Here is a 23,639-nt window from a genome sequence, read left to right as displayed (position 1 = left end):
TCTCCAAGGACAGTCAGTGTGTGTTTGTGTGTGTCTGTGTATGTGGGGGGGGGGGGGGGGGGGCGGATTGGGGTAACTCTGAACTCACTACCCTTTACACACACACACACACACACACACACACACATACACACGTACACACACAGGACGAAGTGAGGGAAGCCAGACGTACAGTCAGAGCGAGCCAGAAGTGAAAAGAGGAGGTGGAGAGAGGGGGAGGAAGAGGAGGAGGAGGGAGGTCCACTGCTCTGCACACAGAGGAGGGGGGGTGGAGGTGGAGGTGGAGGTGGGGGGTGGGGGGGGGCAGCCTTAGAACACTTCCACAGAGTAGCGGAGTGGGACACTGGTCCTCTGGTTCACCTCTCGGTGACAAGCAGCCTTGAGATGGAAATTCCTCTGGAGCAGCAACAAGTCCTCACTCTAACACTAACCATGCGCACAAATACGTCTCTCCGACACTATCCATAGTCCAGGTCAGAAGACGAATGTGTGTGTGTGTGTGTACGTCTCACTACTGTCCCGGTGCTACCTCGGCCTCGCTCCGTCCTGTGTGCTGCTGCTGCTGCTGACACTGTTGAAATTTGCTCAGGCTGCAGGTCGGCTCAGCTCTCTGCCTGCGAGGCATCACCTGACAGCAGTGTTTAAAAGTCGCTGCCAGTGGGTGTGCTGTGCGCTGCTGTGTGTGTTTGACTGTGTATACCTTTGCGAGCATGATCCTGGTCTTCGCCACGTCAAGAGGAGTGGTAACAAACGCCGCTACTGCACCTACAAAAGACAAATACACACGTTTGGTGAAGTACAAGACATAAAAGGGGGCCTCTCTCTGCTCTCAGAACAGTCTTTAAATATTCAAAATAAACCCTTAAAAAGTCCAATTACTTAACCGCAGTTACTGTAACGTATTAATTTAGCAATAAACAGTGCAGCTCTTGGCCCCCGTCTCCGCAGAGTTCATAAAAATGATAATATTCCCCATCCGAGACCTTCCCCATTATTAGACCACAAAAACCAGACAGACACACTTCTATTCCCCCCTCCCCCACCCCCCCTCCTCCGGCCTCATCCAACCCACGCCTTCCCCTGAGCTACACACACTCCCTCCTGTAACACACACAAGAACACAAACACACACAGGCACACCTGCTTGTACGCACAAGCATTAAAAGCAGACGCATTTGGATACACACACACACACACACACACACACACACACATATACACTCACTCCCACTGAAAGGTTTTATTACAGCAGTTACACCCTGACTTCCCTCCAGCACTCCAAGTTGGAAGCTAGAGGGGCGGCGCGATCCAGAGGTGTCCCCGCTGAGCTGCAGTGTGCGTGTGTGTTTAAGTGGGAATGTATGCGTGTTTGTGCGAGTGTGTGTGCATGTGTGTGTGACACTCTGCCACAAACATAGCAACTGCTCTGGGTAAACACATCCATACGGGCCACCGAGGAGCAATGTGACTGTAAGTGAGCTGAGGATACAGGAAAGCTTGAGGTCCAGCATGGTGTAACACACTGTTACATTTTACTAGTTACTGCTGGCTGCTTAGAAGAGTGGGTTTAAATGATTTTTTTTTCTTTTTTTTTCTTCTCTTGCTTGGGTGAATAAAACTGAAACTTCAGCAAGGATGAAAAAGATACTGCAGGGCTATTTTCTAATATTCTTGGAGAGCAATAAAAGGATGCATTATCCTTATAAATCTTGCACATGGAGCGCTGAATTGGAGGATCTAAATTTGGCTGGAAACGCAATGTGATGTGATGAAGGTTAGACGGCGAAAGAACCAGTCGGTGATGTAATCCCGTCTCGGGCTAGGCGGTTCTCTCCAGGCGGTTCAGACAGGGTCAAGCCCGTCGTAAGTCAGTGCGCGGTGTTAGTGGAGATATTTGCGATGATTAAATGCGCTTGTGTGAGCATTTCCAGTGTCAAGCAGATTATGTACGAGTGAAAGAGAGAGTGCGAAGTGCAATGTAAGGGGAAGCGAGTGAAACTTGAGGCTCCCTCTTGGACAGCGGCTCGGTCACAGGACCTACGCCCCCACACTCCCCCCTCCTCTCCTCCCCCCAACTGCCGACCCCCCTGATCCCCCCCTTCTTCGTCTTCTTTTTCTAGCTTTTGGCTCAAGTCGTCTTCTATTCTTCCAGCTCAACACCTCTCTGTCATTTTTCCTGTCATTAAAAATTCCATCAACACTCTGGAAAAGTAGTGCGTCAGTTTGCTTTGAGCTGAATACTGAAATTCAACACACCTGCATACATCCATATTTATATAAAGTTACCTCAGTCTCATCCAGATTTTGTTCCCCACTGGCCGAACAAAAGCTTCAGCCTCACTGATGTGGGCAAACACCCTGATCTGATCTGTTCCTTATCAAAAAACTCTTTCACATCTTTTTTTTTTTTTTTCTTGTCCACATCTCATGTCTCTCATCTCACTTCTTCTACTCTAATTTCCTTCCCTCGTCTTCTCCTTCTTCCTCCCATCGTGGACCGAGCCCAGGTGGGGGTGGCACGGAGCCACATCTCGTCTCCTCGGGGTGCTGTCTCGTTCACCTCCATCTCCATCTCTTCATCGCCCCCAGAGCTGCTAACCTCAATTTTCCTGTCCTGTCTGGCGCGCTGTGGTGTCGCAAGAGTTATGGACTGAAAGCTTGAACTATCCAATATCAGCTCCATGGGCCAACTCCAGCGCAGGACTGTTCTTCTTCTGAAATATGCATTTTGACATTTTGTTCTGCTTTTTTTTTTGTCACGAACAAAGATGGAGACCGGGTTGAAGGATAGATGATGTGACACATTTGCTATTCAGAGCTACAATACTGCACGCACATACTACCTTCCTCTCTCTCTTATACTGATACTGTACAAGTGAAATGTCCATCACTGCTTTCTGAAAGCACCAGAGACAGTTACGTGTTTGCAGTGCTGATGCTGTCTCTCTGCATCAGCATCTGACCATTTTGTGTGCGTTTTTTTTCTTCATGCAGGTTGCCAAACAAGCACAAACAACACACAGCTTCACACGTATTAAACTATAACCTGCTAAAACATCCCTGCATTCTCTGACAGGTGTTTGACCTTCTCAAAGTTGGGAGGAGCTACGCCGGCAGTGATGTTGCATGAGCCGAATGGAATGTCAGCTGTCACTCGTCCAACCCACACGGATGCAACACAAAGTGGAGAAGATGCCAATCAGGTTCAGTGTGTGTACACACCTTGAAGGCTGATGCCAGAAAAATGTTTTGGGACGCGATCGCCTCCATGAACCTGTCTGGTAGTTTCAGTAAAAACACATCCTCAAAAACCTTTTTCCTTGTCTCCAGAAACACATCGTTATCACTGACTATCAATAATAGTATTATGGATTGTTGTCATAGTAAAACAATGTCCTGGCAAAACAGCTGAATACCATGTTGAACGCAGCACGTCTTTCAATCCTGCAGGTTTTGCTTTGATTCTAATTCACCTATGTTATCAGTGTGACATGACGTTCACTCCCTGAAAAGTTTTTCAATGCAACATAAGGAACCTTTCATTTGTTTAAGTGGTTGATTGTGAGTGACTGAGTTTAATTTGTTGGTTTAGTTGTTGATATTTTCTCCCTCGCCTTTTTCTGTGTGTGTGTATGTGCATGGGGGTTGTTTTGATTATTTTTGTGAAAGGAGTGTATTTCATGTCTACAACCTTTACGACAATGATCTTCTTGAGATCAAACTCTTTAAACTACATAATCATTAAACACAGGACAACTAAGATACGTATAACTTTTAACATTTGGTTAACAGGGAACTATTATCTATCTTGTGCTTCATAATTCTCTTTCCTTTCCCCTGTTCATCCTGTTTTCAGTCCACTCCCTCTTTTCCTGTGCCTTTCTTTTTTCCTCTCTCTTAAACCACTTCAGGCCCCAGTGCTCAGGAGGTCGCACAGCTGCAGGGGCCCATACCCAGGAACCGGCCCCTCTCATCCCTCCTCCGTTGTCCCCGTGGTTGTCTGTGTCTCCCCTGATACTCGTCCTGGCTTGAACAGACCCACAGAGTTTCCAATGGTATGATTTTCATTAGCTGAAGGGCTTGAGGAGCGTAATAATGAGATCTTTCTCATTAGTGATGCACAGTCACTGAACTGAGGAGTCAGTTGCTGTTTGGCAACAGTATTTCAGAGAAAGGCTGAAACTTCTTATCTTCTCCTCTGCCCTCTTTTCTTGGCTTTGGCTAAACTTGTCCTTCCCTCCTGGCCATCTATTCACCTATCCATGTATCTATCCATCCCTCCTTCCCTCTCCACCCCCCCTACCATCCCCCACCCTCTCCCCCCTCCTCTTTCCCAAAGCAGCATATAATCCCCTGCACCTGCAAAAGCTCCGCACACTGCAGCCTGCCAAGAGTAGAGCGTGTGACCTTGCCTCCGCGACCACAGAGTCTGGGAGAAAGAGAGAGAAATGTCGAGAGAGAAAGAGAGGGTTGTCGATAGGGGAGGATGATGAAAGAGCAAGAAAAGGGGAGAAAGCGGGAGAAAGAGAGAGGAGATTGTAGTTAGTGCAGATATCAGACACATTGAAAACACATTGTGAACCTTGGTCTGGTCTGGGGTCCAGGCCCACGGCTGGGAACCGACTTGTCCGGCTATTTTTGTGTTGCCTTTTCTCCCCAGTGATGTCATGCTACTTGTTTCCCAAGAACTGGGACTGTACATGAGGGAGGCTGGAGAATACGCTCCCACTCTATCAGGCTAAATCCTTACACATGTTGCTTAATGGCATCATTTTTGGCAACTGACACAAGTCCAACCAATCCTTTACATCCATTTATTGATGCACTGTCATAAACAAATTACGCACAAGTATGATACTTTTCTGCAGTTTTTCTCAGAACGCGTTGTCTGTGTAGCCAAAGAACGGAGACGTCCAGCTCCTGGGTGCCACAGAGCTACATTGTTGTCGAAACTATTATTAAAAACATCGGTGAGAACCAGTTTCATGGACTCACATTGTTGCGCTGGATGACATATTCCACACATACACGCCGCTCTGCTGCCAACAAATTCACTATTTATTCTTTTTTGAGTAATGTTTGCTAAAAGCTACAGTGACCAGCTGTTGTCAATAAATTACAGAGGCTTTTTTTAAAAAAATACAACCAACAAATTTGTGAGGTGTTCTTTGAGTCAGGAATGAATGGGCTTGAGGCGGACCACAAACTGAGCAGCACAAATAAATATGATGAGATGGACTTGAAGACAACAAACTGTTGATTTTAATGAAGTTCATTGTAGAATAAGTTAAAGTTAGTTCTCTCTCAGAAGGGCAGGTCGAGGATGCTATAAATGTCTTTAAGGGAATTCTGGATACTGCCACTATCCTTAGGTATGTTGGTACACAGAGTTCATTTGCATGCATTTTTTGTACTGTTCTCAGACTGTGTTAATTTTGACGTGCATTAATAAGAATATCAATTTTTGCCAAGTCGATTTCTGTTTACATTACTCCAAAGCATTTTCTTGATTTACACAAATTAAAACGTAATGTTAAATGAAAACAAGGACAGATGTAGCCGTTTCTGTGTCGAACAAACCCCTTAAATCACAGGACTTCCTGCCCAAATGCAACTGGCTACTGAGTGAAACCACCTGATGTTTTTGTTTTGAGGATGAACTCAGGACTTTGGGGGGGGGGGGCAAGGCTGTCTCTTTTTCTCCCCCCAGTAGTTTCAGCAAAGCAGCGAGGAAGAGCGGCTAGGCGAGGTTAGTCTTTGTATAAAATGCACACGGACAGCTGGGCTGCCTCGGGCACTGCAAGGTATGATTACTTCTCAGGGAGAGCAATTGAGAAACAGCATGGAGCGATTACTAATATTTTCTTTGTCTATCCATCCAACCCCCCTCGCCCCCCATCCACCCTCCAACCCCGTGCACATTTAATCTGTAACATGTTATCTCATTCTCCTCCTATCTCGCACACATGTGAACATCACAAAGCCATGTGTGCGTGCACGCGCAGGCGAACACAAACAAGTAAACACAGAGGAAGAAGAAGAAGAAGAAGACGGGAGAAAGAGAAAAAAAAAGGGACCGGCAGAGAGTGCACACGAGCTCAGGATGTGTCATGTGTATTCCATTAGAGGCCAGATTAAAAAGGAGATTTTGTTTTCCACATCAAAGGCCTCACGCTGGGGGATTCCTCTCTGTCTCTCTCCCTTCTCTGACTCACTCCCTCTCTCTTCCTCTGTTTCATGAATAAATAATAAGGGGTAAACCTGGGAAAACAAACTTTTTGACCTGTGAACCCCCATGTCAGGGTCAGAGTTTGCACCTGGATGGCTTCCCACAGGAAAAGAGGTGGTGGGTCTGTGTGCAAGTGTCGGTACGTCACGTATGTGTTTGTATTTTTGCGTGCCTGTGTGTGTGTGTGTATTTGATGGTGCTGTCCATCTGACTCATTTGAGTTCCCATCATGCCTGTGAAGCAGAATTCCTTTAATTTTTTGTGGCTGTTCGTTGGTGTTTAATCATAACCTAAAAGTGTTACACCCTTCTGTTCTGCTAATGCTGTTTTTGAGGTCAGAACAGATGGAGTAAACTGCACAGTTGAAAACCACACTGTTGTGAAATGAAAAAGAGGGGAAAAATATTCATATGGATAATAGTTTCTGGTGTGAAAAGGCATTAAATCTCTATGCAGTGACCAATGTGTCAAATTCTTTCATATCCTGCGACTTGCTCAATCAATTCTCCAAATCCCTCGACTTTTCCTGCCTGCAACAAACCTGTTCACGATATCCAAGAAATTCAATGACCAGTTGAACTTAATGCACTCTGCGAAAGGATTTGTCTGCTGACTCCTCTTCCAAGAGGCCTAAAGCAGTTGGGTGGTTGGTTTTCTTCCTTTTCCTCTCTCTGTTTCTCTCACTGACAGCTGTGCTGGCTCGTTGTGAAATAAAAAGAAAGAGATCATAACGCAGCACATTACTATTCCACAGAGCAGATGGGAGATCATGCCACACACATTCATTCTCTCAAATTCTTCAACTTGGGCTTTTTTTTTCTCAACCTAAATCAAGTTATTCTTATTTATAAAAGCCTCTGAACATCTTGGTGGTCACTCTGGAAAAAAACACCTCAAGGTAGCTGCTTTATATTTTCATCCTGGCCTCTGCTATTGTAACTTCATTATTCAGAGCATCATGTCATGTTGAGGATAGGATAGGATAGGATAGGATAGGATAGGAGAGGATAGGATAGGAGAGGATAGGAGAGGAGAGGAGAGGATAGGAGAGGAGAGGAGAGGAGAGGAGAGGAGAGGAGAGGAGAGGAGAGGAGAGGAGAGGAGAGGAGAGGAGAGGAGAGGAGAGGAGAGGAGAGGAGAGGAGAGGTCCAGATTCCAGCAGTTCAGCTCTCCGCCAACGGATGTGTCCAGATGGTCTGGAGAGAGAAGGCCTTTTGACTGAGGGACAAAGAGACACTTGTGAACGACATTCTCTAACTCACAAATGCACAGATACACACATTCGCGTATACACACACAGCTGTGCCACATATTGTTCCATCTTAAACTCGGCCTGCTCGCTCTCTCAACGTTGATGGAATGTTTGACTGTCCGCCTCTCGCGCCCTTGAGACATGATGTCACTCCGTCTTTTTCAAAAAAAGAAACGGCTTTTTATGTATTCAGGGCCGCACAATGTAACAACAGAGGAGGCAACAGGAGCCGAGAGACACGGGAGAGAAAGACATCAAGAAAGAGGTCAAGAGGGATATTTAAAAAAGAAAAAAAAAAGAAAAAACTGGATATGCTCAGACGTTACAATAAATTCTGGGCTGGTTTGATGGTAGTCGTGACAACCCATTAAAACGAGGCGTAAAAAGTGCCATTTTCTCCTGCCACGCTGATACGGGGGAATGCAGAGGGTGAGCCGGCTGTGAATGTGTCAGAGCATAAGCACACTGTTAGAACTTTACTATGGATTTACCACAGGGAATAATTAGTGTAAATGATGGTGCTGGGGGAACGGTGGTGGAGAAGTGGAGGGACGAGGCAGAAATAAAATACATGGATAATAAAGACGAATAAAATGAGCGGGACAACATTTATGATACTATACCTTTAAATATTCCCAAAGTGGAAACTGCACCAGGGAGAACGGGATCTGAAAAAACACAGAAGAAACAAAGTTGTAATTCTCAGGGTTATGTCAGTTTTACTTTCTGATTCCCCGCAGGGTCAAGTTTCATCTTTAACCTCCAGTCGGCTGCACTTGTCATTCCTGCCACCTTTCTCTGTTTCCCCCTCCCTCGTCTGACTGCTCCCTTGTTCCTTCTCACTGCTGATGATTAATGAATGAGACGGGGCTGTGGTCTGACAGTCGTGTATGTATAGATGGATGGATGGGTGGATTGAGCAAACTTGGAAGAGGGGAATAGAGGGAAGGAGGGAGAGAGGGAGGGAGGGAGTGAGTCTAGAGTGATGGTTGGAGAGTGAGTGTTGCCACTGGAAACACTAAATCGCCTCAGGCAGGAAGTTACAGCGGGAGGAAATCAATGGCAGTGCCAAATCAAGGGGCAAATGACACACAGTCAGACCACACACACACAGACACACACAGGAATGGGAATACTTAATATAAACGGACATACAGAGAGACACACAAAAACACGAATTCAGACTAAACCTAGACACATATATTCTCTCATTCACGCGCACACAGACTGACACACACACATGCACATGTTTCCTGTCCTCTGACGCTGCAGGAATGGCAGAGCAGCACAGGAAGGAAGAGAGGGAACAAAAACAAAAACCAAAGAGAGAAATAAATAAAGTGACACCGAGCTGTGTCATCAGTCTTTGATCAGAGCAACAACCGGATCATTCATCCATCTGTGCCGCCTGCGCCAACACGTTCCATCAGACTACGTTAGCACCTGACTGATCCAACTGTGAGTCAGCGACAAACACAAAGACCATACATGAGCTGTGTTTATGCCACTTAATGAGCTTATTAAGCTCTTAGTCCAAATGAAGTGACCTCATGTAAACAGTCAATCTGCGGTAGATTAGGTTCAAGAGTATCTTCCGCATCTGCTCTCCGAGAGCTGAGCGTAAAACTTTTAGGATCTTTTTATAATGACTGAGCTTTATTAAAGGCCATTTAAAAACAAAAGTTGAGACATAAAGCTGTCAAACAAGCGTAAATTCAATTGAGCAGATCAAATTAAATTTCTGAAATGAACTCGTAAAAGATCAATTGTACAAAAGCCAAATATGACAAATAAGAAACAAGCCCATTTCATAATAAGTGGAGATATTGAGAAAGAAGCAAAGAAGCCTCCAGTCATCATCTAATGAGAAACAGAATACCTCGGTATATTTTTAAATTTGCTTTCGTACTTGTTTCAACCAGAATCCATGAAAAGTCAATACTGCTCTGAAATCAGCCTTGTAAGACAAGCATAGTAAAAGTAGTGTAAACATCAACAGATGATTAGTGTACGCTCCAACTGGCCGTCCACTAAGCTCCACTACACTCTTACTGTTAGTTCCTGTCAATCTCTCCCTCCTTGCAGACAGTGCAGCTTACAGCGAGAGTCATGGCAGACTTACTACTTTTTGACATGAGCCTTCAATTTCACTCAGAGATAAACAAAAGCAGGCTTCACATTTGCTGCTACGACTGTAAATTCAATCTGCTGAAAAACAGCTGCAGCGAGCTTGTTTATGACACAGTCGTCTAAAAATAAGGAATAATGAATGAGTTAGAGACAATATGGCATTTATTTCAAGTATGACCTGAGTGCAGGAGCGTAAATTTCCTTATGCCGTAGGTGTCTGGATCATTTGTCAACAAGTTAACCACTCAATTCAGGACCCATGGTATGAAGAAATTTATATTAATTATTATGCATCCATGGAAGGAGGGGAGGGTTTATTACGCAGCCCACAGCCCAGTCACACACACACACACACACACACACATGGTCGTTGCCTGATAAAGCAGACCCGGCCGGCACACAGAGCCAACAGAAATGTTCCAGTGGAAACTCTTCATGCCCATCTGGTCGATCCAGACAGACAGAGGCAAATTCTCTCAGTCCTCTGAGATAATCTAAAAACTTTATTTGATGGACAAGAGGTCTGGTATGCAGCCCCCTGAAAGAGGGGTGTTATACGACGAACGGCGAGCACACCTCTGTTTTCCAACTGTGGTGAGATGAGAGCGAGCTTTCAGAAGGAATAAAAGTGCACCTGTCTTTTATTACCACCTCGATGAGTTCTGCTTTTCCAGGCCAGAGAGGGAGAGAGAGAGAGAGAGAGAGGGGGGAAGGGAGGGAGAGACAGACTCCTATCACAACGTATTGTTCTCATATAGGTGGTGAATACAAATTCTTCTTCTTCTTAATATTATTATATTGTTTAAATTGTACCTTCAAAATAAAAAAAAATCATAATTATTTCATTAACCGTGCACTAAAGTTGGGCTGGACTTTTTGATGCACTGCAACAAGTGAAGCAAGAGAGGGGAAGACAGATGGGTTGAGCAGAGGATCTGGAAAGACTGATCCACCAGTGATTTATGACTTGGTTTGACACTCCTAGCACACTGTGCCTGCGGTGTGTGTGCATGTGTGTGTGTGTGTGTGAATATGTGTGTAAGTGCGTGTGTGCCTATGTGTGTGTGTGCCTGTGTTGCCCAGCAGAGATTGAACGTCTGAAAACCAGATGTGGTCTGATTAAAACTGATAAGCCATTTATAGTTGAGGGAGGGGTGAGGGAGCACACGCATACACACATACACACACACACACACACACTTGAAACATGCATGAACCTGACGAGACGTGGCATAAGGCAGGATCCAGGTGTGTGTGTGTTTGTTTATTTGAGTTATTAAATTGAATGTGGAGGCCGGGGTGGAGGATATACCTGAGCTAATCACTGCACAGTGCAGTGAGTCGACTCATCTCGTAGCAGCGTGCTCTAATTCACCAGCCTAACACACAACCTGAAGCTGCGACCGGACGGAGACGAGAGACACAATAAATCTCTCGTCTGACAGAGAAACGAAGATGGGCAGAGACAGAGAGAAGTGCTGAAGAGAGGGGATTGGACACGTAATCCATCTCTCCCTCTCTCACTTCCTCCTCTCTTAGTCTAGACCTTGATCTCGCTGTGAACATCCCAATCAAAAGCAACCTTAAAGCAGATATCAGTGGCACGGCCGTTTCGGCTAATGCTGTGTTCAAGGCAGGCTTTTGAAACCGTAAGTTACAGCTTCAAGTCACAACTACGACTTGGTAGCGTTCCAGGTAACCCGTAGCTCGTGTTTTTACCGTCCTGTTGTCTGTGAAAGTTCCCTATAACGGCCACTCGTAACTTCCGACCCGTGAACTCGTACCAGATCGAACTGGTATGACTTCACAGGAAGGAAAAACACAAAGTACGAGTTTCCTTGAACGCACCATGAGTTAGCAGCCCCCGCCCTTGTCAGGCATCAATTGGTCCTCGTGCTACGTCACCACATTCACGCGCATCCCTTGGCTGCACACACAGCCCTTCATGCCGTTCTCTCCCCTCATTGGATAACACTTGTATCCCACAAGGAAAATTTTCTCCTCGGGTTACAGCAGAGCAGAGTGACGGAGAGACTCGTGTTTAGGCTGAAATACTTCATGTAAGTGATTGCTGACGGAAAATAGGACTATTTAGGACTTATATTAACAAAAACATTCCACTGATATCTGCTTTAAGTTAAGTTTCTACTGAGCTGTGTGCGCAACGTGTTACCGTCTGTGGGATACATTTTTCACCTCGGCAGCAATCTCTCCATGTGTCACCGCTCTGGCTTGCAATAAAAACACAAGATTTAAAAAAAAAAAAAACATCCCAGAGGAGCGAGCACCGAGCAGCACATTTTGTTTTTCTTCGTCTTTTGTCTTTGAGGCGGCGTTAACCTTGCCAACAGACATGTCCGCCACCTTTGCACCTGACAGACACATGGTCACTCATATCCTTCCTGTCCCAGTAGTTGTGATTGAAGAAAGATCATCTGAACCACATGTGTTTCCAAAGGGGGAGGAAATACTCCGTCCATTCAAGGCTCATTACTCTGTGGCACATTGATGAGAAGTCTGAGGCTGAACTATTCCTTTCAGACCATTCATGGGCAAATTCTTCATATTCCATAAAACTTTGTTTAAACCTTCAAGAAGTCAGAAGGAGGAAGAAGAAGGAGGAGGAGGATTGTGAAGAGAAACTTCACAGTCTACTGTATCAGCAGCCACTTTTACAAAGGTCACTGTAATGAGCCGAGATATAAAGATACAGTATCAGACAACTGAAGGGTTAAATTCTCAAATGCTAATCACACTGTGGATCTGTAAATACAGTTCTTAAAGAATGACGTGAGAAAGTTATTATTCATTTGGATTATTGTGTAAGTGCCTCAAGGTTGAATATTGGGTAATGTGTTTTTCAAAATTATTTTTTTTATGCCTTTTATTCCCACTGGAAAAGAAAAAAAAAATCATGGTCTTGCACAACTGTGAGAGGTATAATGAAACACACACATGACGGTTATCCCACTGCCTCCAGATTTATTTGATCTCATTTTTAATTGCTAAAGCCTCTCACTCAGTTGACGCTCTGGGGGAAACGGGGACTGTGCAAAAACTCATCATAAACCACTTTGACACCATTTCATCACAGTGGACATCAAATCTTCTGCTATTGTGGATAAACCTGGTTTTCATAAACTATAACTCGATTTGTTTCCAGTTAAAGTCCAGTTTGGATTCAACACTTCAGCTATTGTCCAGCCTTCCTCCCCCGCCTCGTCCTTATTTGAATTTTTATTGTAGTGGAAACACTTTATTGATACAGGAGACTTCACAGTAAAACATTCAAGTGGTTTTTGACTTGAACAACACTGAAATGCAATAGTTTCACATCAGTTATTAATGTTCTACGCAGTTACCATTTACAAAATAATATGATAAACATTCATCAATGAACAAGCACTGTGCTAGAGCTGAGACAATGAGTCTAAAGATTATAAAACTATTTTTATTTGGCACAAAATGTCAATATTTTCTGGCCAAAGCTTCAGTTCTGGTTCCAAATGTGGATTTTTGCTGGTTTTCTCTTCTGTTCTGCACTAATAAACTGAATATCTTTGGTCTTTTCTTCTCAGATTCTGACAATATTTTTAATGGTATTTGTCACTATGTTTTGACATTTGTCAGCCATCCAGCTATTAATCAGTTGATCTGTTTATAATAATAATAAAACTTTATTCATACTGAAATATTCAAAGCAGCCCTTACAAATGCTGCACAATTTGTAATAAAAATGCATAAAAGTCAACAATAAAAAAACAATGTAGTAAAACAAAAAGCATACAACCACAAGACAGATAAAAACCAACAAAGAGCAAACGGCAACCAATTTAGTCACTAATGAAAAAGCCTGTTTGATGCAGCCCCTACACTGTGCAGATTGTGACAGAGTGAGTTTGGGGCCCAGTGAGCGGCTCTAGGAAAATGTGAGGGCCCACCTGGTTGTAACTGGTTGCAGGTGCTGCACCTGAAGTCAAGAGGGGACACTTTGTGTAACTGCTGGGCCGGTGGGCAAACCACATGCTTGTAATATATTACTGTGTTACACAGAGGTCTGCCACAAGCGCTGAGGGCATATTTAGACCTCAGCTATGACATGGCAGTCTAGCACAGCGCCGTAAGGCTGCCAGGGTCGTGCTACGCTAGGCTACCATGCAGGCAGCCAGGCAGCATAAAAATCCACGGTGCTAACTGCTGACTGTGTCTCATCCCACTGCCTCATATAATGCCTCAGCTACCATGGCCTATTCAGCCTCATGAAGCTAAGCCAAATGTGTGTGCGCTTGTGCTCATGGCCACTGAATCCAGGGTCCTTTTGAAACTCTAGAAAAACAGGCCTGACTTCATGAGTCTCTTCAGAAAACGATGGATCAGCATCTTCGGGACACAAACAAACCGGATCCCAATGCATTGCATCACATTAGGCTGTTCACTGACAAAACAAATAAATTAGAGCATGTTTTTATCTCAGTTTATCACTTCACACAAAATACATGTGCAGCTGCTTTTTTAGAGGATCGGTTACCAAGAAAAATCACTTCCCCGAAAGGCCGAGCAGCAGCAGCCATGTTTATGTCCATTGGAAGCTACTGAGGTTTAAAGCTCAAACTTAAGCCGATCAGTTTGCTATCAACAAACGAATCCAAACGGTCACTAGGGACATGAACACACCCAATGCTTTTGACACGTCGAGGGCTGCAGACACTGACCTGTGAACCTGACATTAAAATCTCAACATGAAAACACACACTCACACCAGATTTACTATCTGAAGAAGCAGATTGAGAATGAAAATAATCTTAAATCAAAGCCCAAACCCATTTTCATCCAAACCTGGCCCTGCCTGGTTTTTTTTCTTTTGAAGGAGACATTTTTTTGAGTTAGAAAAACACAGTTTGCCCAGTTAGACCAGAAGCTGCACTCCTCCGGACCGCTTCAAGTTTTCCTGAGATGATTCAGCCCTTTGTTCACACAGTAGTCTGACCCACTGTTTCTGTTTCTAGTGTCTGCCCTTGATTTTCTGGCCCTGTAATGCATCTGTCATTTTGTGCTGCACGTAACCTTTATCAAAGTCTCCTCACTCCTTCTACCAAATCTACCTTCACCACCTTAATGTCCGCTCCTCTCTCCCTGTGTGTTTCTCGCTGCATACTACTCTGAAATAAACAGCGAGGATCACAGCTGGTCTCCTCTGAGCTGAGGTCGGAGCTATAGGCACAGTTTTTATTGAAATCGAGCCAAACTATGGTTCTGAACCTTGGCCGTGGCGTAAAAACTGTGTTCCAGGAGCTCAGCAGCATCTGCTCCCAAAGCCCACAAACATCTGTGTCATCCAGCCGGCCTCCGGTGACAGGATTCCCCTGCTGGGAAACGCATGACCAGCTCTCACACGGACCAGCTATACTGCATGTGTTATGAGTGTTTTTTGTTTGTTTTTTTTTTGTATAAAAAAATATGTTGGCATGCTTAATCATATTTCTGCTGGTGTGTGTGTGTCTGAAGAGCAGCGTTACATGTTTGCTAGTTGACACATTTCGTAAATGATCAAAGGTGACAGTGCCACTTGCTGTGACTGTCAGGTACTATATTATATGAATATGGAGATTGCGTCTGCTGTGTCATTTTGCTGACAGTGCCCCAATTTGAGTGTGTGTGTCTGTGTGTATAAGCGTCCTTGCCAACTGTATTAGTGCTAACTGTATTAGTATTCAGAGAGGCTCCAGGCTGTCACAGGTCTTTAGGCACTCAGTGGAGGGCAGGAAAAACACATGTCAAAATATATTCACATTGAGCCTGATTGCAGGCAAGCCAGTTGGCTGCAATTTGACAAATGACTTTTAATAGGTCATACTACAGCCTCTGCATACTGATGAGTATTTAGAAGGAGACAGAACGAGTCAGGGAGATGGATATTAAGATGGAAGGACAAGCAGACAAACGTATAGATGGCCAAAGCAACAGCTGACAGACATTACTCATTTTTTCCAAAAGCACCTTATCCCTCAATCTCTGGAGTTTTCCTACTTTAAAACATCTACCTACTGCTACTGTGGAAAGGTTCCTCAAAGCCAACTTCACTGGAAACCAAAGTTCAGATGCTCTCCAACAAAATGTAACAATTTGTCATTGCATGTCTTATATTTATCATAATACAGTTTCATTAAAACTGCATAATGTTAACGTGTACCTTCCACTTAACATTAACAGCACACTGGAGACTTTTTTTTTTTTACCATAGCCCTCAAAGAGAAAAGAAAAAAGTACCGTAGCTGGCAGGCATTTCTTCAAATCAGCACCAGGACAACATCTGGTCAACTCTTTAACCACAGCTTTAAACTCTAAACTGCCGACAAACAAGAACTTCAACATTACACTACCAGAAAACTCAGCGGGTAACACGGAGCCCACAGTGAGTTAAACTGACCCCTCAGGGGTGGATTGTCCAACGCTGCCATCTCTAACTGCTACTGTGGCTACAAATCTCAGACAGAAATACATTATGTGATGTACAGTATGTCCCCACATAGTATGTGTGATGTTGTCAGATTGCCAGATTACGTATATCACTACTGAATATACACCCTCTGAACATAGGCTACATCTATTAGATTGAATATTTTGCAAAATTTGTATATGTACATAATATATTGAAATGTCTAGACTCTATATGATAGGGCATAAGGTGATATTTTGTACTGTATATGTATGTGCTGCCTAAACCGGTATGCATATAAAAATGTATATGCTTACATATGTTTTCCTTGTTGCCCCTACTTTACATAATATCAACATACTAGAGGCTCTGCTTGATTTTTACTTATTTAACACATTATATGATACACATATATACATCTTTATATGGGCAAGATTAAATATGTCAATATATAAAACTATTCTGACTCCTGATTTGATAACGATACATGATGTTTAAATACTTTTATGTTTATTGTATACAAGCTACATACTGTGATGTCATATATGGAAATGTAATGTATGTACATTATACATTACAAATGTGTAGGGGTTAGATTGAGATTTGAACACATTGTACCTTTAACTGTGGCAAAGAATCTCTGATGTGTCTGATGCAAGATGATGTAATTCTTAATGTGATACATGAAAAGCAAATCATTTTCCACAATGGATAACAATCTGACTGTTTACACTGCCGTCATGCTGATAACCCTTATCTCAGGTTGAGATGCAAGCACTGTGGAGAAAAAGAGAGCATCGGTTTTTGTTTCCTCCACATGTAAAGCCTCCCACCTTAGTAAAGCCTTGTCAAAATTCAGATTTTATGGTTTCAAAAGGCCAGTAGAGGATTGATGACAGTTTACTGTCATCACAATGACAGGAAAATCCGCCCTCCCAGATTTCACCGCTACATTATGAAATCCCAGACACAAATAACAGTATTCTGAAGAGTACTACTCACACTCTAACTCAAGACAGTCAAGACACTGTGGTGCAATCTTGAACCCAACAACTTCCACGCTCATTCTGCTCCGTTCTTGCCACCAGATGTGGAGCAAATGAGCAAAAGAGCGAATGATTCATGAGCCAGAGAAGTCTGCTGGAGCCGCTGTTAGTACTTGATGCTGAGTGACCATTCCAAATCCATTTGGCAAAGCCGAGGATTTGGAATTTACCAAATGTACCATTTCAAATGAGACCATGTGTACTCTTTCAAATTAAATTTATACAGAAAATAAAATCAACAATAGCTTCTTTCAGATATCTAAGTAGTCATTATGAGAAATAGTGAGTCAGTTTTGAGTTAAGGTTAAGAGATTAGAGCAACAGATTTACTGTCCTCTTGTTTGTTTGTCCTATTCAGGGCTGTTTTCAGCTGCACCACAATCTGTCAGTCGCAGCATTTCCTTGCACTCTGATACTTTTAGTAGTAGCACAGTACACCCTAGAGACCTGAATAATGTTTGTCAACGTGTCCAAAAAAATGAGATGAGATTTTATTTTAATTCTTCATGGTAGCAGGAACGAGAGCTGGGGCCAAGCTACAAGTTCAACAGTGTTTTACATACATCTTGAGGAGGAGGGAGAGGAGAGGGGAGGAGAGGTGAGGAGAGGAGAGGAGAGGAGAGGAGAGGAGAGGAGAGGAGAGGAGAGGAGAGGAGAGGAGAGGAGGAGTTTGTTTTTTTTTAAGAGAAAACAGATGCGAGTCAGATGGTGAAGTGATCAGCAGCAGCCTTATTCAAAGTGAGGAATTGCTGCGGGCCATGTGAAGACCAAGAGACACACACAGACAAAGACACAGATACACACAACCAGACACACACTACGCATTCACACAAATGAAAAAAAAAAAAAAATCATATGGGCCGGCCAGGTGTAGCAAAGCCCCAAGTCTAAGTCCACATTTATTACCTGCTAATGCAACAGGCCTGCAAGCTGGATTCACTTGCCGAATTCATACAAGCACGCACGCACACACACACACTCATACTTCTCACACAAGTATTCAGACACACCCACATTCCTGATGCTGTGTGTCACAAAAGTATGACGAGGAGCTGACTGCGGTGACACACTGATAACAAACAGACAGAGATCAGATTTTAATATGTTGAAAGTTGATAAAGTCATTAATCATGTCAGAGAGCGCGGTGGTGTTGGACACCTCCATATGTTACTTTGCCAAGTGTTTAACCTCATTCTTAGAAAACCACTGTGTGGGAAGAAGCCAGACCTGTTTGTCTGTCACCCAGGGACAGTTTGGATCAACATATGAACATGACACATGCACGCAAAGGTGGTAAGGTAACAAAAACACCAGTAAGCACAAGAGAAACCAGAACACACAGAGACATGTTGCTGGTTAGTGCTATTCTAATGAAGTATGACAGATATGTGATAAGGATGCATGTAGCAATACCCTGAGCTCAGAGTGAACAGTGGGGGGCAACACTTATTCCCCTAAATAACTCCAGCTGCTTTTGACTATGACCTCAAGCCAATAGTCAAAATTATATTTATTTAATATTTTGTTAATGTGGATTTAAGACAAATATGCTACACAAAATGTGAGAAAAATAAACTCTATTTCACAATTCCGAGTTACACCAAACATTCATGAAATCCAAACAAAACACTGCACTTACTGTTGTTGTTAATATTAATATTAATAATATACAAGATCATATTGAAAATTAAATGATTTTAATGTCAATAAAGTTTTTCTAAAGAACACACACATGAATAAATAACTTAACCTGCCTGTTTATTTTTACTTTTTTAGTAGATTATAATAGATTCAATTTACACTATTCAAAACAAAAACTGTTTAAAAAAATATTCCATCATGTCAATCATAATTGATCATCCAGCTGTCTGATCATTTACTAAACACTTTAAGAACTGGGTCAATCTGGCTGCACCAGCCTATTGAATCGTACAACACTGTCACTGTTTTAACCACATATGGTGGGTTTTATTATTTTCCTATTATGGGGCAGTTCAGTGTTTGTTATGTTACTAAACACCAGACTCCAAGTCATGTGTGCACGTATGACTAATGTCACACCTAGTTACTGCAGTGACGACAACACGCTCTGCCCGACAGTGACGCTGCAAAACCCCTGGCTAAACATAGGAGCACAGGAGGATTCTGTATGAGCACGGGGCCAGTAAGAGAGAGGGGCTGTGTGTGTGTGTGTGTGTGTGTGTGTGTGTGTGTGTGTGTGTGTGTGTGTGTGTGTAGCACCTAAGTACACCTCTGGGACAGAGAGGTTCAGGGCCTTTTAAATAAATAAACAAACACATAAATAAAGTCAATCGATAGAAGGAGCCTGATCCGGCACTCTGGGCCTGTGTTTGGCCTCTCACTTCATAAGACAGGCCTGAGGGAGAGAGAGAGAGAGAGAGGGAGGAAAGAGGGGAGGGAGGGGGGAAACTGAGAGTACAGAGGGGAGCAAGCAAGAGAGAGAGAGAGAGAGAGAGAGAAGGTTGAATTACTTTTCTCATGGAGGTTGCAGTGCTGGTTAGTGGAGGCTCAGGCCTGCTCCCCATTTTACAAAAAACAGACCCCTACATGCTCATGTCTCAGTTCACAGTTCACACACACACACACACACCTGTCTTTACTCTCCCCAGAGGCACACTTCACACAAATCATATGCCTATCTAAACCTAAACCCATAACACATACAAAGCATAATTCCCCCTCATGCTCAGTGGAGTTCCTCAAAAGCTAAATTTGTCACAGATTAGGGAGTGTTGGAGGCCGCGCAGTTGTACGCATCCTGCAGCAGGAGCATGTGTCCCTTTAAGGCCTATACTGTGTAACTATGAGGAGTGTTCGGCCTTAAGCGACGAGCAATCACTCATCCCAACTGTTCCAACTCCCCGGCGCTGTAGGAACTAGAACGAGTGTGACTGCACTTGCTGAGGAATTCCACCTGACAGTTTTGAATGCCAAGGCAGCACGGTCTGTGTGTGAGTGTGTCTCTCTCTGTGTGTGTGTGTGTGTATATGTTTAAACAAGCTAAACTAAGGAGAGGTTCTCGCGCCGGCACTTCTCCCGTGAGCCAATCACATTGCAGCTGGCTCCGGTTCCCATAAGCTGCTGCAGCCCAGCAAATGTCGGCGCAGGGCAGTAATACTCCTGACAAATTAAGACTTGTTCTGAGGTAGAGGGGACGAGGGAGGTGGAGGGGGGGCAAAGGAAAAGAGGGAGAGGTGGTTGTGGGGGGGAAACAGTGCGCTGGCAAAGATTCAAGAGAGCAATTCCATCGACATGAGAGAAATGCTTCCCAGAAACTCGGAATAATATTTATGTTGCGCTGGTGATTTTTTTTTTTTCTTCCTCCCACCTGTGTGCAGCTCTGTGCAGAACTGTTGCTCCAAAATGGACGCGTGACACAGCAGAACAGGCGAAAGGAAAACACACAATCTCCCTTATCAGCAGACACCTGATGCTGCTCTTTCTCCACAGCCTTTAATGAAGGGAGCAGCAGCTTTCATACATAAGCAAAAAAGGCTGACAACACATCCATATGCCATCTGTCCACATGTTAATAGCGGGGAAATTGTACAGGATATCTGCATGATGGAAAAACCTGGGCAATGATTCTTCTTCGGTTGAGACTTTTCTTTCCCTTCCATATGGTTAAAAACATGTCAGTCTGAATCCGTCATATAGCCACTGACAGATGACATCGATGTGCGTATTGGCCAACGAATTGCGGTGTGCTGCGACACAGGATGCCCCCGGGGTCGACCAATTAGCCGCTGACAGGAAGAAAGATGAACGGCTGCCTGAGGATCTGGCTGAGGCTGGAGCAGTCAGACATGGGAGAGAGGATTCAAAGTGAATGGGGAGGTTGGAGCACAGGAGAGGATGGGATGCAGGTGGTAGAGGTGACGATAAACAAAGGTTTGGTATCAATAACAAGTCTGGAGCTGATATTATTTATTGCTTTTTAGAGCCATGCAATTTCTTGGCCTTGAGTTGCCACCCACTTCGGCTTTGACATTGTCGTTTGACATTGTCTTTTCCAATCGTGTTTACAAATGAAATAGATTTCTGGAGAATCTCTGACATAACGTTCAGCTGGATGGTGCCAACGATGTTTACTCAGAGCGTGGGATGAGTTTCAGTGTGAATGATTTATAGTACCACACCACGGCGGCATCATTGGAATGAGACAATGTGTCCAAAGTTTTTAACTGGTACTGTTAAGTGCAGACAGGCTTTTGAAGAGAATGGCACTTTGATCCCAGCAAACTGAAGGGAACATGAGGAGAAATATGGCAGTTTTAACAGGCTACAGACTCTGGGGAACCGATATGAAGCCTGGGCCTGCAGTAGAACAACAGCAGTTGCTCAGCTATATAGACACTTACACAGTCGGCAGCAAACAAAGTTGGGCAGCTCCGGCGACAAATGTAACTAACCCTAACCCTAACCCTAACCCTAACCTGCATATTTTCATCAGATTCAAATGCAGACAGCAGAACAAAGGAACGTCACCATGGATGAGCTGCTACAGCAAAACAACAGCACCACATTAATTTGTTATTTGCTGTGAAACTTCCCACACACACAAAAAAAATGGCTCTATAGTTTAATTGTTTTGTGTTTTAACTGATTATGCAAAGTTGTGGTTGTTTGCCAGGCAAAGCAGCTGCATGCTGACGGTTATGCCAGTACAGTGTTTGCAGCAACACAGTCATGTTGGCTGAAAGTTGTTCATGTATTTTTCCAGCGCTATATTTGAAACATTTGTGAAATAACCACAGTAATGATGTGACGTGATAGAGACACACACATACACACACACACACACACACACACATACACACACTGTTTTCTGGAAGCAATGCCCACAGCAATAAAACACAGACCAGAGTCATTCCAGCAAACTAATCACTGAAATGTTTGTCTCCTTGTTTCCCACACACACACACACACACACACAAATGTGGACCTACGTTATCAGCTGGAAATCAGATAAGCACAGCAGCAGCACAGCTGGAAATAACAGAATCTCCATAGTGAGACAAGTGTATATTGGCAGTGACTCAAACACACAGTCGAATAGATGAGACTGTCAAACAACCCATGTATGGACCTGATCTATTGGTTACGGACCTTGACACAACACAACATAATGCTGAGCTACACAAACATTAGTGAATAGAAAAACACTACCAAGAACTTCAGGTAAAAGCTTATGTTCCCAAGCTTGTCAGTGATTGTGAAACAAATCCATCTTTGCTCCTGTATTTACACCTTAGCGCCACTATGAGGCTGCACTTGGATACATCTGAGCTTAATGCTAAAATTGGCAAGCTAAATGTTCACAGCGTTAATGTTAATATGCCAGTGTTTAAAAAAAAAATCACTGACAAGCTAGACACCATTAATTTTGCATGTTAAAATACTGCAATTTGCTAATTAGCACTACAAACAAACTATGCTGAAGGTGATGAAAACAAATTAAAATTCTGACCTTGTGATGGTTGCAAAAGAAATTATGAGGCAATCGCAAATGTCATCCGCCCTGCTCTCTGAATCCAATTCCTCTCACTCTACACTGTCATGTCATATAAACGTCTTAAAAATGACAAGACAAGTGTTATAATTTATTAAGATGTGTGTACGTAAATTTGCTTTATGTCTGTGATTTGTTCATAGTGGTCAGCGTTGTGGTTGTCAAGCCAGAAATTCAAAACTGACCTTGTTTTAAACCACATACACCTTTCGCAACATGGTGGATTTCAACACATCATTTTGAACCAGATGAGTGTTTTAGTCAGTGAAGTAAGATTTCAGAGAAAAAGGGTGAATTGTAAATGTCAGTCCAGTTTCCTGAAATGTAAAGTTGAAATGCGGATTTTTAAAGTGAAACATCTTTATGGTTGTTTCTGGATGTTTGTTATGGACAGGAGGACACCTCTACGGATAATCTGGCTGCTGGAAAAACCTCCTGAACGTCTGGTTCATAAGTTATCAGAGAAAGAAGGAATAAAAAAATCAAAACAAAACAAAGGATAACAGCACTCCCAGCTCCCACCCCTTCCCTGACATCTGCTGTGATTCATGATTCATTTAATAGCTGTTGAGATATTTCAGTAGAAACCAGAGTGTTTAACTCACCGATGGTCTTTTTCAAGACAAACACTCCTTTCTTTTAGTCGAGACCTTCTCATTGTTGCCACCAAAATGTTCGCAGAAAAACAGTTTGTCATGAATACGACATAATTTGAGTGATTATCATGGTACACCGAGCACAAATATTAAAGTAACCCCTTGGCTCACTTAAAGAACAGCTTCAGCTTGCCATGAATGCAGATGAGTGTTGAATTATGGATTGCTTTGAACTCCTAACCTCTGCTGGGGTTGAGTGAGGTAAATGCTCGTGGTGCCGGTGACACTTTATATTTCTTTTTTCCATCGAACATTAAGCAGTGACATCACAGACTGACCCTTGACCTTCAGGTGGTTTGTTCCAGATGCTTTTGGGTCGTAAGCACTGCTGCTAGCAAGATGATGACTGCGGCTGA

At 43.4% G+C, this 23,639-nt stretch overlaps 1 protein-coding gene across 1 annotated transcript in view; it reads right to left on the bottom strand.

Annotated features, from left to right (window-relative positions):
• Positions 1-23,639, bottom strand: part of slc25a26 (solute carrier family 25 member 26) — a 54,810-nt gene that overhangs the window by 11,481 nt on the left and 19,690 nt on the right. The window contains exons 6-8 of the mRNA XM_085776143.1: positions 8,105-8,149; positions 4,360-4,429; positions 701-765 (exon numbers count right to left, since the gene is read on the bottom strand). Of these exons, the coding sequence (XP_085632269.1) occupies positions 701-765; positions 4,360-4,429; positions 8,105-8,149 (180 nt within the window). The remainder of the gene's footprint in view (positions 1-700; positions 766-4,359; positions 4,430-8,104; positions 8,150-23,639) is intronic.

The sequence above is a fragment of the Trachurus japonicus genome, chromosome 5 (assembly GCF_045865225.1).
Source record: "Trachurus japonicus isolate A0001 chromosome 5, Traja_1.0".
NCBI lineage: Eukaryota > Metazoa > Chordata > Actinopteri > Carangiformes > Carangidae > Trachurus > Trachurus japonicus.
The sequence above is the reverse complement of the archived record's forward strand: the minus strand, read 5'-3'. Positions and strand labels throughout refer to the sequence as shown.